At 46.4% G+C, this 18,228-nt stretch overlaps 1 protein-coding gene and 1 long non-coding RNA gene across 5 annotated transcripts in view; one reads left to right on the top strand and one right to left on the bottom strand.

Moving 5' to 3' along the window:
• The window catches only part of UROC1 (urocanate hydratase 1), an 84,024-nt gene that overhangs the window by 4,543 nt on the left and 61,253 nt on the right, over positions 1–18,228 (bottom strand). For 3 of the 4 annotated variants that reach the window (XM_024104989.3, XM_024104990.3, XM_065550904.1), the window contains 2 exons: positions 15,612–15,711; positions 12,088–12,169 (listed from right to left, as the gene is read on the bottom strand). In XM_024104989.3, coding sequence (XP_023960757.1) covers positions 12,088–12,169; positions 15,612–15,711 — 182 coding nt within the window. Of the gene's footprint in view, positions 1–10,968; positions 11,014–12,087; positions 12,170–15,611; positions 15,712–18,228 lie in introns of those variants that run through there. The other variant, XM_042849844.2, reaches the window with a different exon arrangement.
• On the top strand, positions 8,408–18,091 carry LOC122173662 (uncharacterized). Its single transcript, XR_010589042.1, has 3 exons — positions 8,408–8,791; positions 12,316–12,454; positions 15,588–18,091. It is a non-coding gene; the product is annotated as an uncharacterized LOC122173662 (long non-coding RNA).

Here is an 18,228-nt window from a genome sequence, read left to right as displayed (position 1 = left end):
TTCCACCTTGCATTTAACTGTGACACTCTGAGGCCTTGGCTACACTGGCAATTCACAGTGCTGCACTTGCTGCCCTCAGGGGTGTGAAAAAACACCCCCCCCCCCCGAGCGCAGCGAGTGCAGCGCTGTAAAGCGCCAGTGTAATCAGTGCCTGCAGCGCTGCACGCTCGCTCGCAGCCCTGCAAGCTATTCCCCTCGGAGAGGTGGAGTACTTGCAGCGCTGCGAGAGAGCTCTCGCAGCACTGGCGGCGCGACTACATTCGCGCTTCCGCAAGTGTAGCCAAGGTCTTAGTATGTTTCCAGCCCTGAAGAAGCCCACTGTGTAAGCTTGAAAGCTTCTCTCTCACCAACACAAGTTGGTCCAATAAAATACATTATCTCACCCATTTTGTCTTTGGTTCACTGAGTGTGACTGATAATTTAGCCAGAATTCTGCTCTCAGTTACACCCATGTAAACACAGAGTAACTCCTGTTAATTTCAATGCAGTTACTCCAGTGTAAGTGAGATCAGGACCTGGTTTTCAGATCAGCCCACTACTAACATAGGACAGTAAGAAAATTAGATCTCTAGTTTTGTTTTGTTTTGTAAAATATTCTCTTTGGCAAAACACTTGCAGAGATGTTCTTTTTAGTGACAAAAGATCTCCTCTGAGCCCAACATCTCAAAGATGATTCTTTGAAGCATGGAGGTAAAGGGCTAGATTCCTGATCTTACTAATACTCAAGTAAATCCAGAGCAGCTCCACTCATTTCAGTGGAATTACACCAATGTACCTCCAGAATAGCAAGCTAGAATGTGGCCTACCATCTAAAAAGACACCCATAAATTAAACCCCGAACAAGTTGTGTTTGTTAGGATGGCTTTTCCAACAAAACCTCTCACTTTTAAAGGAGAGTACTCTGCCTTCATTAGCATTGGGTAATATTTTCAAGTAATTAAAGAAACATGTGGCATTTTGACCTAAGCTACCTCCTATAATTTCCAGATGCCTCCTTGTAAGGTGATCAAAGAAAACCAGGCCCCTCTCACAATCAAGATGTCACACTGTCAACTGTGTAGTTCAATGCTTAAATTACCTCTGCTTTTTTGTCACTACAGGTTACATAGCCCTCATGCTAATATATATTCTTGTGCAAATGAACAGGCCTAGAGAAATCAATGACATTCAGTTGCTATAATTATGGCCACGCCTGAGTTATTCTGTACCCACATCAACGGTGCATGTGATGCAGCTCCAGCTAAATAAATACAAATCCTGTGTTTCTGTTTGTGTTACAAGGGTATAACTTAGTGAATCAAAATGGAGGAAAGACATTTCTCGAGCTGCATCAGGAAGAAGCAGCAGATTTGTCAACAATTCTGGTGAAAAGAAAACATCTACTGAGGAGGCTGGCTGCCAAATAAATTGTGATCCTCATTTCTGAATTCTAACAGCTACATTCCAATGTCAAGTTGATTTCTTTCTAACATATGTATATACATACACTCCTTTATCAGTTATCAGGGAAATGAAAGAGGAAAAATAAATCACACAGATGAAAAGCCTACATCGACTGAGATCAAGGAGATGAGATGGCTAATTTTCACCATGCACAAGAAGATGTCTATATTGCAGAGCCAGCTGACTTTCACGTCCCCAGTGGTCTTTACAATGCAACACAGGTCCTCAGTTGCTGAAGTGCAACATTGCTGGATGAAAACGGAGGACCAAAGGGCATCTGGCTCCATAGGGCAAGGAAATCAAATATATTTGTAATGGCTGGGGACTGTATCTTTTTTAAAGAAAAACGTCCACATTATCCCTCTCTTTCTCCCCAAAAGCGAATGCAAGGAGGATGCAGCTCCAACTAGACTGGGTGGTATCCAGTTAAACGGAACAGAACCACTGCAGCGCCAAGGCTTTTAGAAAGCTCTCCAGACTGCAGCATCTAATAACATGACATTGTTACGACATCTGAGTCTCAGCATAGTGGCTTATTAAGGCTTGAGCAAGGACAGGCCCAATTTTCAACTCCAACGTTCTTTGTGGAAGCCAAACTCTTTCATCACACAGGGCCAAGTCTACCCCCATGACTAAAGTGAGCAAGAATGAGCCAATCAGGTACTGCACCAAATAGCCAACCCCAAATCATCCATGGCAATTGGTAGGCTGGGTTACCAGTACCTGCCTTTCCATGAGTCTTTGGATTCCCGTAAACTTCCATTTGCTAATTTTCTGATTCATTTTGCAAGCACCCCCTTTGTATTACATTCTGACACAGATTCTACTCACTGGTGTAAATCCACTTAAGCCAGTGGAGTTACTCCAGATTTACATTAGTGTAATTGAGATCCCAATCTGGCCCATGTGCTCTTCAAGCAAAAGTAGGACTAGATTCCCAAAGTGGGGTCCACCATGGGTTATACAGGGGTCTGTCCCTTGAGCCAGGGCCTAAACAGTGTTCTGGCACTTTTGCTGCACGGAGGATGCCATTTTGTTCTCAAAATGGTGTCCTCCAAACAGCGTGAGAGGTCACACTGGTGGAGGTATTCCCAGGCTGGAAGGGGCATTCCAATAGTACCCTTCAGGACTACATCCTCCCTGTGAGGGTTTAGAAGTACTTTTTTTGTCACAGATGTCAAGACTCGTGTCACTTATACAAGACAGGAAAGTAATACCCCCATTTAGGAGAAACAGAAATACAGATAAAAATGAAATGTAAAGGCCCTATAACAACATGAAACTGACGTATAAAAAATGAAAGGGGTCCAATGCCTTTAGTCAGATGCCAAAGGGGTCATTTGCAGAAAAAAAATTGGGAACTACTGGACTAGATAGTCTTTTCTATCATTTGAATTTTGAACAGTCACAGTCAATGCATAGAATAAACAATTCCTAAAGATATTAGTCAAATAAATTTAAATAACAAATACATTCATGGACATAGTGATCTTTTGGCAGATTTTCCAGCAGCTGACAAAAAAGGCTAAATTCTGCACAGAAATGACTCATTATGAATTATTCCCTCAGGATCTAGTTGTTTTCCATCTCTACAGCCTCTGGTTGAGATTATCAGAGCAGTTTAGGGGATTTAGAGACATATCCTCCGTTATAATTAACCGATGAAATCCTGGCTCCATTGAAGTCAATGGCAAAACTCTAATTGATTTCAATAGGGCCAGCATTTCACCCTGTGAGTCTGACTCTCTCAAGACTATGGCCCCGATTCTGATCTCACCCAGGCATAAGTCAGTAATAACTCCATTGAAATCACTAGAGTTAGAATAATGCAGACAGAATGATCTGACCAACCAGGATGGGAGATTGTTTTAGCTCCAATTAACAAGGCCACATAATAGTCAGTGCCTCTGTGGATAACATCCGTTGCAAGCTCTTTAATTCTGGTTTTCTGTACAGCTGTTCTATAACATACTGGAAGGAGAGTGGGTCCTTTACAGCATTTAACAGCAAAAACTGTGCCCCTTTCAGCAACATGCTGTTCCACTGGACAATATCCTAGAGACAATGCAACCAGCCGAAGCCTCAGTAACTTCATGCCCCTCACGCTACATTTTTAGCTGTAGTTTCCAAACTTGCTGGCATATGTTAAACTTGTGGTCTTGGTGATCAGCATTCCCTATGGCAATAGACTTTCCTGCCCTTAAAAGCATGTGCTTGGCTGAGATTTCATCTAAGCTAGCAGCCTACTGCAGTGGCCTAGAGGAAAAAGGGACATTTAGTGAAATGCCAGACACCATCCTACAGAGCTTGGGAAAAATAAGTGGCAGTACTACAGTATTATCATTTTTCTTGCACAGATTTGAAAGCCTTGATCAGACATCCCTATACTACAGGCAACCACCTTAAACTTGTGTACTAGAGGGTCAATCAGAAAATGTTGTCACATTTAAACCCCTACAGCGCCTCACCTGACTCACCCAAGCAATACTATGGGACTGCTTGGGTGGGTAAAAGGCAAGCCAAACTTAACGGTATGGATGATGATGTAATTTTATTTGTTTTATTAATAATCAGTAATAAACCCAGCAGATTTATGTAACAACTGTACACCCAGAATACTCAAGTGTACAAGTTTTGCAGTACGTCGTTTGCAGATGTGTAAGGGGACTGTTGCCCCCTTACTAACATCCAGTGGGGTGTTTTGGTTGCTAGCTCCCAGCACTGAAAGGGGAAGGGTCGATGGCAAATCAGGAGCCTGAGACTGACAGTCCCCAGGGGCAATGGGGAGAGGCCAATGCTCCAGATCAGCCTGATTGACAGGGCGGGCAGGCTAATCAGAGAGTCAGGAGGCCAGAGGGGGTCCCGTCCTCCGTGTGAACTGGAATGGCCTGAGTCAGACTGAGTGGGGCCGAGCTAAGGAGAGAGCAGGGGCCCAAGCTGAGCTGGAGAGCAGAACCGTGCCAGATCCAGAGCCAGAGACGCAGCCCAGGGAGAGCAGATCCTGTGCTGGGAGCAGAGCTGCAGCCGCAGAGCCAGAGACGCAGCCCAGGGAGAGCAGATCCTGTGCTGGGAGCAGAGGTGCAGCCGCAGAGCCAGAGACGCAGCCCAGGGAGAGCAGATCCTGTGCTGGGAGTGGAGCTGCAGCCACAGAGCCAGAGACGCAGCCCGGGGAGAGCAGATCCTGTGCTGGGAGCAGAGCTGCAGCCACAGAGCCAGGTGTGGTGAGCAAGTGGGGCCAGCCAAGGGGGAACCTGGGCAGAGGGCCCAGCACAGAAAGACACCCCCAGACAAGGGCCCTTGCAGGCCAGACCGGGAGGGGGACCTTAACCCTACGGGGGGCTGACGCTGGGAAGAAGGGTCCCACCACTCAAAGCCCGGAGGTGTGTGGCCACCACCATTGCAAGTGTCCAACCCGCAGCGTCTCTGCAGCACGGCCTGGGCCTAAGAAGGAGGCCTGGGACCTACAAGAAGCAGACTGTGACCTGCCCTGACATTCCAGAGACACTGGTTGTGATGTTCCCTGCCACAGAGCAGGGTGATGTGTTTTCCTTTAACCTTTCCCATTTTTCCTTGTTCTTTTCTTTAAATTAATTGTTAATTAAACAACTTGTATTTGCTTTAAATTGTATGGAATAATCAGTGGGTCAGGGAGGTGCCCAGTGTAAAGAGAGTACCCCGGAGTGGGGACACCCTAGCCCCTGTCCTAGGTGACCACAGCAGGGTTGGGGGTCGAGCCCCCCAGGAATCCTGGGCCCAGCCTTGTTGGGGTTACGAGGACTCAGCCAGACAGGAGAGTGGAAGGGGAGCCCTCAAGGGCAGGGAGGCCTCTGGGTAAAGGAAGTGGGAGCGGGGACTCAGATCCTTTCGCTTGCCCACCTCACCGGGGTAGTGCAGAAGTCAGGAAATTTCCCCACAATAGCGGGACCATTCCCCCGCTTACATAATTGGCGTCACGAACAGGATCCTATCCACAGGGTCCATCCCATTGGTTTTCTGGTTAAGTTCTAGTAGCATGGTCCGGGCCTAGTTGAGCACCCTACCATGGCTGGAATTGAAGAACTACGAACCCAGTTTGCTGAACTTCAGCGCAGATTATCAGACCAAGCGGAGGCATTACAGCAAGCTAGAACTGAACAGAGAGAAGCCTTATCGCTGGCCAAGGCAGTAATAGAGCAACAGACAGCAGAAGCTAAGAAACCCCCTACTATTTATGTCCCACGGGAGCGGAAGGTCACGGAGTTTGGTGGCTTCCCGACTAGACCAGGAGACATTACAGTAGAGGAGTGGGTCAAGTCTGTGAAGGCGGCTCTGCGTGTGCTAAGAGTACCTGAAGAAGATCATGTGGACTTCATAGAGGAGCACCTCAAGGGCCAGGCCAAGGCCACAGTAAAGTTCATGGCAGTGGCAGACAAGAAAGATGTGGAAAAGGTATTTGAACTCCTCCTAAAAGTGTATGGAGACAAGGTACCTATTGGAACCCGACTAAAGGAGTTTTTTGAGAGAAAGCAGGAGCCTGGTGAAACTGTCCGGGCATACGCATATGACCTCCAGGAGAGAATGAGCAAAGTGGAGCGGCGAGACCCTCAGCGAGTTCCAGACCCAGATACGGTTCTGAAAGAGCAGTTGGTGCTGGGGCTCCGTGATGACTCCCTCCGACGTGAAATGAAAAGGAGGTTTAAAGAAGAGCCCAGTAAGAGGTTCCATGAACTCATGCAGGCTGCCATTATGTGGTCAGAAGAAGAGGAAGTTCCTGTGGCAGAGGCGGCCAAGCCTAATCCCCATACACGAAGTGGGGGCCTAGTGAATGCAGCTGCTGGGGAAAAGGTCCTGCCCCAAACAGCGCTAACATTGGAAAGCTTATGTGAAGCTGTCCAAAAACTGGCGGTCCAACAGGGGGAGATGCTGAAAGTGATGACTGAGTTGATGAAAGAAAAAAATCCCATTAGTATGCCAAAGTATCCAAGGGCACCGGGATCCCGAAGAGCCCCACTGAAGGACGAGCTGGGAAGATACATTTGTTACACTTGTGAAAGGCCAGGACATACTAGCCGAGAATGTTCACTGAGAAGGAGAACAGAGTCCCAGGCACTCGAAACCAATGGGGCACCAGGAGCAACTGGTCCCTCTACAGTAGAAGGCCAAGCAGTGGCAGAAGGATTCCTAGGCCTGTCCTTCGTGGAAAATCCCTCTGCATACAGTGTTGAGAGGAACATGGGCAGTGCCAGCATATCTAGCGACTTCTGTAAGCGAGCATTTGGAGACTGTCTAACTGCTGAAGTATGTGTAGCAGGGGTGAAGACCAGATGTTTGTTAGATACTGGCTCAGAAGTCACCACCATTACTGAGTCGCATTTTCAAAAATATCTGAAGGACAAGGACCTGACCATGCACAGCACACAGTTTGTACGTCTAACAGCTGTTAATGGATTGGCAATCCCAGTGGTGGGGTGCCTTGAAGCAGACATAGAGTATATGGGCCAGACACTGCCAGGAAAATGCATCTTCATCCTGAAAGACAAAGCCTCAAAAGGGAGCCATATAGGAGAAGGAGTCCCCGGGATTCTAGGGATGAACATCATTAGTGAGCTAAAGGAGCTACTCTTACCAGGAAAAGGGACTAGGAGAATGAACTGTCACGAGCACTCTACAAAGAATGCTGTGCTGAGTAGAGTACTGGCTCGAGAGGAGAGGCAGAGTCTTTCCCTGGGCCCCACAAGGCATATGGGAAATGGTAAAGTGGGCAGAGAACGGAAGACCATTATTCCTCCTTGGAGAGGGAAGATCCTTGACGAACACAGCTGTGTACCAGGAAATGAGCTGCAGGTGACGAGGAAGAAAGGAGGCCGAGTTACCTTTCTTCAAGAAAGATGTGATGGGAGACTGCCAGTTCCAGTTCAAGCGGCGCGTCAAAGGCTGATTCCTGCACATGTGGCTAACATAAAGGCGTTGCCAGAGAAGCATCAAGAAGTCTTTTCTAAGAATGAGATGACCAATTATGATGACCAGGTCAAAGGTCACCATGACAGGCTGAAGACAGCCTGGAAAGTTGCTCTCAGTACAACTAAAGACAGAGCCCAAAGTAGGAAAAGGACTTATGATAGCAAGTCCAGTGGGGCTCTCATCAGATCTGGTGACTGTGTACCAGTTCGTAGCCGTAAACGCCGGAGGTGTAATAAAATACAGGACAAATGGAAGCCAAATCCCTCCACTGTGGTCACCCACAACAATCCCGAACTGCCAGTGTACGCTAACCAGCCTGAACGAGGAGGTCCTGGGATAGTAGTACATAGGGACCAGTTGAAACATTGTACTCTTAGTCCAGACAGGGACCATAGGAGGCGTAGATCAGTACACCCCGAGGAGGCTAAAACCAATTGGGAAATGGTTCTAGTCCCACAAACCGAATACAGAGGGGGACAGAGTGGGGCAAACCCAAACCCTAACAAAAATGGCCAGATCCTTCAAACTGACCCAGTATTACCCGAGGATAGGAAAATAAAAAATATGGGTAACGAACCGCCAGTCTTAAGAAGGTCCCAGAGGGCTAATAAGGGCATACTTCCTGTTAAACTTAAAAATAATTATGTTATTGGTTCTATGTAGTGTTTTAATAAATATTGTTATGTATGGTATTAAAAAGTAAATGTGGAATGTTAAATATGTTAAATGTTCTTTTAATAATTGTTAATGGGTTGTTAATATACAATGACATGGGTTATGTTGTTACCATGGGGCCCGAATGTACCGGTGTAAATATTGTGGATGTGGCAGTATTTTAGCAAGGGGGAATGTAAGGGGACTGTTGCCCCCTTACTAACATCCAGTGGGGTGTTTTGGTTGCTAGCTCCCAGCACTGAAAGGGGAAGGGTCGATGGCAAATCAGGAGCCTGAGACTGACAGTCCCCAGGGGCAATGGGGAGAGGCCAATGCTCCAGATCAGCCTGATTGACAGGGCGGGCAGGCTAATCAGAGAGTCAGGAGGCCAGAGGGGGTCCCGTCCTCCGTGTGAACTGGAATGGCCTGAGTCAGACTGAGTGGGGCCGAGCTAAGGAGAGAGCAGGGGCCCAAGCTGAGCTGGAGAGCAGAACCGTGCCAGATCCAGAGCCAGAGACGCAGCCCAGGGAGAGCAGATCCTGTGCTGGGAGCAGAGCTGCAGCTGCAGAGCCAGAGACGCAGCCCAGGGAGAGCAGATCCTGTGCTGGGAGCAAAGGTGCAGCCGCAGAGCCAGAGACGCAGCCCAGGGAGAGCAGATCCTGTGCTGGGAGTGGAGCTGCAGCCACAGAGCCAGAGACGCAGCCCGGGGAGAGCAGATCCTGTGCTGGGAGCAGAGCTGCAGCTGCAGAGCCAGGTGTGGTGAGCAAGTGGGGCCAGCCAAGGGGGAACCTGGGCAGAGGGCCCAGCACAGAAAGACACCCCCAGACAAGGGCCCTTGCAGGCCAGACCGGGAGGGGGACCTTAACCCTACGGGGGGCTGACGCTGGGAAGAAGGGTCCCACCACTCAAAGCCCGGAGGTGTGTGGCCACCACCATTGCAAGTGTCCAACCCGCAGCGTCTCTGCAGCACGGCCTGGGCCTAAGAAGGAGGCCTGGGACCTACAAGAAGCAGACTGTGACCTGCCCTGACATTCCAGAGACACTGGTTGTGATGTTCCCTGCCACAGAGCAGGGTGATGTGTTTTCCTTTAACCTTTCCCATTTTTCCTTGTTCTTTTCTTTAAATTAATTGTTAATTAAACAACTTGTATTTGCTTTAAATTGTATGGAATAATCAGTGGGTCAGGGAGGTGCCCAGTGTAAAGAGAGTACCCCGGAGTGGGGACACCCTAGCCCCTGTCCTAGGTGACCACAGCAGGGTTGGGGGTCGAGCCCCCCAGGAATCCTGGGCCCAGCCTTGTTGGGGTTACGAGGACTCAGCCAGACAGGAGAGTGGAAGGGGAGCCCTCAAGGGCAGGGAGGCCTCTGGGTAAAGGAAGTGGGAGCGGGGACTCAGATCCTTTCGCTTGCCCACCTCACCGGGGTAGTGCAGAAGTCAGGAAATTTCCCCACAATAGCGGGACCATTCCCCCGCTTACAGATGGGCCCAGTTGGCCCTAAATACCTCCCTCTAGCTGTGTTTGCTGGAAGCTCATGCCACGAACATGGAGATTCATGGAAAGAGGACAATTTTTTGCTATATTTTGAGGGAAACTATTTTTAAACACTGTTAAAAATTAAATTTTCTGCTTCTAATAAATGAGCCAAAGGATGCCTAAACAAACAGCCAAGGCTTAAATTCTGCTTGAAGCTACACCAGTGCGAACCTGACATTGCAGTTGATGTAGGGTTACCATTCGTCCGGATTTACCCGGACATGTCCTCCTTTTTGTGTTAAAAATAGCGTCCGGGAGGGAATTTGTAAATCACTAAAAATGTCCAGGATTTCCCCCCCATGCAGAGCGAGGCGCGGTTGGGAGGGCTGCAGGAAAGTCAGCTGCTCGTATGGGGCTCTGGCAGCCAGAGCCCTTCCCCCGCAGCTTGCCGGGCTGGACTCCAGAGCAGCTGTAGAGCTCCTCCTCCCCCCCTCCCTCCCTGCATTCTGAGCCGGCCGGCCTGCCGGGCCGTTTGCATCGGGCCTCGGCAGCTCCTCCTCCCCTGCAGCCCAGCGCCCTGCTCCGGCAACACTGGGTAGGGTGGGACCGGGTTGTGTGTTGCGCTGGGGAGTGCAGCCACGTGTCCGGCTCCGCACAGAGCCCAACACCATGTTCTGAGCGGCGGGGTAAGGGAGCCAGGGGGCAGGAGAAGGGGCAGGGAGATTTTGGAGGGGGCAGTCAAGAGACGGGGGTGGGGTTGGGAGTTCGGGGGGGGCTTTTTGTGGGGGTGGAGAAGGTTTTGGGCAGTCAGGGTACAGGTAGGGGGTAGGGTCCTGGGGGGCAGTTTGGGGGGGGTCTTAGAAGGGGGCAGTTAGGGGACAAGGAACAGGGAGGCTTAGGTAGGGGGTGGGGTTCTGGAGGGCAGTTAGGAGCAGGGGTCCCAGGAGGGGGCAGTCAGGGGACAAGGAACGGGGGGAGGGTTGGGGGTTCTGAGGGGGGGCAGGAAGTGGGAGGGGCAGGGGCGGGGCTAGGGCAGGACAGGGGCGGGGCTCCTCCTGTCCTCTTTTTTGCTTGCTGAAATATGGTAACCCTACTTGATGGAGTGACTCCAGATTTACACTGATGTAACTGAAAACAGAATACAGCCCCCTAACAATAATAGAAAAGCTGTAACAAATTGCTATATCATACCAGAACAATCTGTCTCTCTACCGCAACATTTACAGAGCACCCATCACGTACAGTCCCATCCAGCAAACCACTTAAGCATGTGCTTAACTTTAAGCGCTTGAGTAGTCCCACTGGAGTCAGTGGGATTTCTCACATGTTAAAGTGCTTTGCTGGATCCAGGCCTAGGTTGAAGAGCCATGATTTAGTTTAGTATATTTTTTTCTGGCATTGTTTAACATGAGAAGGCACGAAGCTCTAACAACACACTCATGTGTGCCCAGGTAGGAGGAAGGACCTTTTTCCAGATTGTAAGTGGTGATCATCCTATGCCCTGAAACAGGAAGATTGATAATCATTAGTTTGTTCTTCCAACTTCTCTTTTTTTATTAATGTAAATCTGCTAGAAGTGAGTAATCTGAACCATTCATGAGTACTTTGAACAATCATACAAAACAAAGCAAAAAAAGCACCCTCTTAATATTTTATTAGCCATGCTTCCACCTATCTAGGCATTTCTATCCATGGTGCTTAGATTACATGATGAAAGACATCTTAGACAGCGGCTATATTCTGATCTGAGATCAGTGTCAGTCCAGAGTAAGCTGTTAGTGGAGTTACTGTGGATTTACACTGGCATAACCAAGATCAGAATGTGACCTCTGAGAATTCTCTTGAAAATATACATCCCCATCTCTCTATATGGCAATCATCTTGTTCTGCTTCTCACTTTAAAAATCCCTGCAGGTTCAGTGTGTAATGCAACAAGAGGGCTGTTGTTTAAACCAGTCCTTGCATTGATGCTGCCTTTTATCTTGCCGGGCATGAGCAAGGGAAGAGGAGTGAAGAACTGAACGAAGAAGGATGGAAAAAAGTTTGCTGGCATCTGAGCTGTTTTGTATCAATAACCCTTTGTTGCACTTTAGCACATGGGCATGTTATATTGGGGTCCTAAGGTCACAGATTTAAATGCAGCTTAAGGGGAAACCTAAACACAATCCATCCACTAACACTCTGGTTCTTCACGTGCGAAGACAACGTTGGAAGTGTGGTCTGTTCAAAAAAACTAAGCCAGTCTGTCCTTGTTTAGCAAATTAAGTTTCCCAAATAGTGCTATGGCCAATGTCTAAAACACTTTTTCTTGACATATGGACATTAATTAAAAAAGCGTCATACGACACCACACTTCAACCTATAACGTACCCTTTGAGCCTCCCCTCCCCAAACCTCCATTATTCCCATGAACATGGCCTTTCACTGCCACAGTAGCATATGCTGACTCTTTCTCTTTCACACACACACACACACACACACACACACACACACACACACACACACACACACACACACACACACATCAACTGGATGGAACTGCTCTTCCCTTCAAACAAGATCAAGTTCTCCTTACCAGCCAACTCCACCACCATTGTGTAAGGCAACCCAAGTGGCTCCTCTAACTGCATCTCCTACAAAATTCTGTACCGCCATATCTAGGAAGAAAGGAAATGAGTTATTGTAGCACCAGAATGCTTCATTTATTTCATGTAATGCTTGTTGTTACTTCACTGCTTTTTCTCCCACTTGGGGAGGGCAAAGGGAAGAGACTATTTTTTCTATCCTCTTTCTTTCCATGCAGGAGGAAACACATGCCAGTATCACAAAATGCTCTGCTCTCTCAGGATTGTAGTACTCTTTATACACTGCTAAAATGGAGATCTAAAATGAGAGGCCTGTGTAAGAGGAATTGTAGAAAACTAGAAAATAAGTAAATAAAGGTATGTCTACACTTCAATCGCTACAGCAGCGCAGCCAACGGGAGGGGTTTTCCTGTCGGCATAGGCAATCCACCTCCCCAAGAAACGGTAGCTAGGTTGACGGTATAATTCTTCTGTTGACCTAGCGCTGTCTACACTGGAGATTAGGTCTGCTTAACTATGTTGCTTAGGGGTGGGGATTTTTCACACCCCTCAGGGACATAGCTAGGCCGATGCAAGTTCCCAGTCCTAAGACTTCACTGGAATAGATAAGACTTTGCAGAGACGTGGCACTTTTCATGGTAGGAACATTATTTAATTATAACTCTCAGTTCTAAGTCAGAGTTGGGTGGGTATTGTCATTTCCATTCACAAACAGAGAAACCGAGGCACAGAAGTTAAAGCCCCAATTAAAAAAAAAAGTCCAATAATTCTGGATGCCTCAATTATGGGGTCTTACACTGGGCACCCTTCAGCACAGGCATCCAAAATTAGTTGATGCTTTTGAAAACCTAGACACAAAGTGGAAGAACCAAGGAGTAGAAATCAGGAGTTCCCGATTACCGAACCCATGCTCAGACCACCAGATCACAGCTCTCTGTTATGCGCAGGGAACAAGCAAAAAGGCCTGTGCATCAAGTGAGCCTTATGTTGAGATTTTCCATGGGACTTAAGTGTGAAGGTTTTGCCCTGAACCTCTGTACAAGAGTGAATTTAACCCTTAATGCTTAGAAGTTACCTAGAATATTTATTTCTTTAAAAATCACAACTTAAAAAGACAGAAAAATAAATTAGAGACCTGATTTTCAGTGCATGGCTTCCTCTGAAGTGCACATAAACACAGTTTACACATTAGCCCATGCAATAGGGGGCACTAACACTTGCATAATCCAATTCTAAAATTTCAGCTTTGCATGTAAATTGTAGTACATTGAAGTACACACAAAAGTGTGCACGTGTGGAAGAAATTGCACACACCAGAAGATGATGGGCTAGACCCCAGTGAAAACAAGACCCTACGATTTTTGATTCAGGAACAACAGAGCAAGTGCTTTGATTTTATGAGTTCAAAATCAACCCAAAGAAACAAACAAACACATCCCTGGAACCACATTTGCAATGTTGTATGTACTGCATATTCAGTGTAAGAACTAGCTAATGCAGCCACTGATCCATGTTAAAACCCTGTCAAAAAGCTTTCATTATGGCATCATCTTGTCTGGCATAATGTCACTTTAATAACCCAGTTAACATAATAATTACTTTGTCAGATGGCATTGAGGACAAGAGGGATAAGAGTATACACTCAACATGTAAAAACTTCCATTCCCTTCTCAGGCAAACGGCTGAGCAGAATCAAGGTTAGGACGGAAGCATGGCAAGCAGATTAATGCTGCAATAATTTGCAAGCCCTCTGCTTTGGAAAAGGTCACTAATTGAGCGACCGACAGCACTAAAAGACACTTTCCTCAACAGCATCTGCCTGGGCTGAGGTGACCCTGATTGTCAGACTGCAGCACTTAATGCAAAACCAAAACAGGTGGGCCAAAGTTACCGAAAATCCCAATGTTCAGTAATGAGAGGACTTCAGATGGGTCAGTTCAGATAAACTACCATATATTGCAGTGTTGGGGGGAGAGGGGGAGGAGAAGAGAAAAGAAGAGACCTAAAATGTCCCCCCACTCTCTCTGAGAGCTCGTCCCTGGAGAGCTAGGGACTGATCTACAGACCACTGAAAACTATAGAAAGACTCCCATTGATTCCAATGGGCTTTGGAGGAGATCTTTCAAGGGGGTCCATATAATTCAAGAAAACAGTTTTATTAAACAGTGATAAACAAATTTCACTCTTAAAAAATGAGCCTCCATTTCAAACTGGAATCCTCAGCTATCCTACAAGTTAGTCAAATTTTGCAACTCTGGGAACCTGGTAATAATACTTTGTCCTTATAGCTCTGTAGCACCTTGCATCCAAGGACCTCAAAGCACGTCACCATCAGCAATTCATGAGACCTTGCAACACCCCTCGGGTACACAAATTATTATTATTATTCCCATTTTATGGTTGGAAAATTGAGGCAGAGAGAGATTTACCCCAACATTTTTGAAAGTGTGCACTGATTTGAGTGCCTCCATGTTTGGGTGCCCAATCTGAAATACTTTGGGCTTGTTTTTCAGAAGTGTTGAGCACCTGCATTTTCCCCAGGTGCTCAGCACGCTGCAAATCAGGTTCTGGGGCTCCCAAAATGAAAGGCCCCTTTTGAAAAGGGAACCTGAATGACTTAGCCAAGGTCATTCTGCAGCTTGGTGGCAAAGCTTGGAACCGAATCCAGAACTCCTGATGCTCACTGCTGTGCATCAGCCATCAGCCCATGTTCCCTGATGACAAGGGCTGTCTCATAGAATCTGAACTGTATTTTCTTGTTAATGCACAGAGTAAAATGATCAGGGCTGTGTCAGTATCAATTCTATACAAAGCATTTTTTTACACACAGGGCCTGATTCTGATCTTGCTTATACTGTACCAGGTTAATACTGCTGTAACTCCATGGAGGGTTCCTTTGATTTACACAGGTGCAAGATCAAAATCAGGTATAACGTTCATAGAATCATAGACTTTAAGGTCAGAAGGGACCATTATGATCATCTAGTCTGATCTCCTGCACAACGCAAGCCACAGAATCTCATCCACCCACTCCTGTATCAAACCTATGTGGGTGGGTGAGATTCTGTGGCCTGCATTGTGCAGGAGGTCAGACTAGACGATCATAATGGTCCCTTCTGACCTTAAAGTCTATGATACTATGAACTTTATACCTGATTTTGATCTTGCACCTGTGTAAATCAAAGGAACCCTCCATGGAGTTCCATCAGCTGGGGCAGATTCTACGCTCTGATTACACCAGTGTAAATCTAGAATAATGTCAGTGACTTTTGTAGCATTAGTCTAGATTTACATTGGTGTTACCAAGGGCCCTTCTACTTTAACTAGTTCCATGCTAATTTCTGTAACATAATTATATCCCATAAAGCTTCCATGTCAAGATAACAGGAAATCCAATGAATTGGGATGAAAGGGTTAAACAAAATCCATTTAAAATGTTCTATAAAAATTAATTTCTTGTTTTAAGCCATTTTTTTGTTTGCCTAAACAGACGCATCTCAGCTGCTCTGCTGACCTGCACAAAAGGCTGATCCATCATAAATGTTTGAGGTTTCTCTGTAAGGACTGTCGGTGCCACTCACATCGTGGTGATCTCGACTCAGGACAACCGGTGCCTATAAAAAAACAAGGACAAGGAAGTGGAATCCTACACAGACTGTCAACTCTGTCATTCATAGACTGTTTTTTTGCAGATTTCACTCTCTGCCTTATTGACTTACCCTCTCATTTCAAATCTCATCTAAAAAGAACTCGTTACTCCCCAACCTAATCCTCTTAATTTCCTTCTCCCTCTGCCACCAATTTTTATTATAACTGGTAAAGAAATGCTGACTTTTAGTGTGTGAAATCTGGTGGAGAAAATCACCATCATTTCACACCCAGAGATAAAGAGCCTTTTTTGAGAGCTCTGCATGAAAAATTTATTTTCACACTAAAAAAAAATGCAAAATGTTGCAAGTAATTGATATGAATTGACTTTTATCTGAAATTTTAAAGCCTTTGTGGTATTGGCTAATCCTCATGCAAAAACAGGGCAAAGTCATATTTCTTCATGAATTTTTGAAAATGTGAAATTAAGTATAATATCTGAGGCTATGAGAGATTACACAGATATTTTTTAAAAGTTCCACATGTCATTTTATAATTTAAGTAGAACTTTGTCACTTAGTACAACTGTATTTGTAACTCTACAGCATTTAAGGAAACTATTTGTTTTTATGAAAGATTAAATCGAGGTGGTGGAATCTCCTTCCTTGGAGGTTTTTAAGGCCCGGCTTGACAAAGCCCTGGCTGGGATGATTTAGTTGGGAATTGGTCCTGCTTTGAGCAGGGGGTTGGACTAGATGACCTCCTGAGGTCCCTTCCAACCCTGATATTCTATGGCCTGGTCCACATTAACCCCCCACTTCGAACTAAGGTACGCAAATTCAGCTACGTTAATAACGTAGCTGAATTCGAAGTACCTTAGTTCGAACTTACCGCGGGTCTAGACGCAGCAGGAAGGCTCCCCCGTCGATGCCGCGTACTTCTCTCGCCAAGCTGGAATACCGGCGTCGACGGCGAGCACTTCCGGGATTGATCCGGGATCGATTTATCGCGTCTAGACAAGACGCGATAAATCAATCCCAGAAGATCGATTGCTTACCGCCGGACCCGGAGGTAAATGTAGACCTACCCTTGGATTCTATGATTCTATGCTATGCAAAATGAGAGACCTGTGAACCTTACTCACAGAGTATTCTTTATTCATATAATACTATTGACTGCAGTGGTACTGCCTGTGTGATCAAAGCTTTGTGAGATCAGGCCCTTAGCTTGTCTTGTATTGTTTTCATTGATTCTTAACCACAAATTGCAACATATATGTGTAACTTAAACATCACTATAGATTGTGAACTCTTTGGAGTGTTTGTACAGCACCTAGCACAATGGGGTCTGGGTCCACATCGGGGGATCCTAGGTGCTACTGGAATATAAATAATAAATAACAGAGCTGGGTAGAAACTGGAATTCCCATTCCACAGGAAATTCCAAAACAATTAAAGCTGTTGAGAAGTGGAACAAGAAATGAAATGTAGAAATTTCTCTTAGAACAAGAATTCCAAAATTTCATTTAGAAAAAAGTCAAAATGACATTTCATTCTGACCTTTTGGAAACGATTCCGAGGCTCCCTGAGCTGCTCACAGCCCTGGCCGCCCACCAGATGGGGAGCCCAGCAGCTCAGAGAACTTGAAACCCTGGGCACCTTGGCTCTGCCGGACAAGCTGCCTGGGAGCCATAGCATGGAGGCCCTGGGAGCCTGGGCTGCTGAGGAGCTGGGAGCCTGGAAGCTTGGGCAGGCTGGCGTGGAGCCAGGCAGATAAGCTGGCAGGAAACCAGACAGGATTCTGCTGGAAACCTGCCTGGTGTCCATCGGAATTTTGTCGAAATAGACACGTTCCCCTGGAATGTTTCAATGTTGTCAAATGGGCATTTTCCAGTGGAAACTGTTCCACCGGAAAATTTCCAATCAGTGCTAATAAATAATAAACTACAAATAAGGGGGCACGGACACTTAACAGCTTCCTACAGCTCAGATAAATCTTTCTTGGCTGGCAGATATCTAGCCCAGCTGATAGGGCCTGATTCTCCTCTCTCTTATGCCAGTTTTACACCACAGTAACTCCATGGACTTGGTCCAATCTGGAGTCCGTTTGCTCGCTCTGCTCTGTGCTGCCAGCAAATTATGAAGTCACTTCAAGGGCACCTCTATGTCCAGCTCATGAGAATGGCTGAGAAGGGGAATGGAGATTCTGAAAAGATGAAAAAGATACAGAACAGAATCCTAAAGGGCATGGAAGCCTGCCCTTTTCATTCATAGCTCCCAGGGCTTGGTTTGTCTGGCCAGGTTTACTTTTTAAGACTAGCTTGCAATGATGTTCATTTTGAATCCTGAGAAGATCAACAATATTTGAAATATGTTTATAAACATTTTCTGAGTAACAAAAAACAAACATTGCTCCATTGATATTCATTATAAGCGTTACATGAATTTGCTTCTTTAAAAATGATGATAATTCAGCTCTGACACTGGAAAGACAGAGACGCGTGATTTAACATCTTCGGGCCTGACTCCAAGTGCACTTACACA

Source organism: Chrysemys picta, chromosome 7, assembly GCF_011386835.1.
Source record: "Chrysemys picta bellii isolate R12L10 chromosome 7, ASM1138683v2, whole genome shotgun sequence".
Taxonomy (NCBI): domain Eukaryota; kingdom Metazoa; phylum Chordata; order Testudines; family Emydidae; genus Chrysemys; species Chrysemys picta.
Note: the sequence above shows the minus strand (reverse complement) of the source record. Positions and strands in the feature narration are given on the sequence as shown.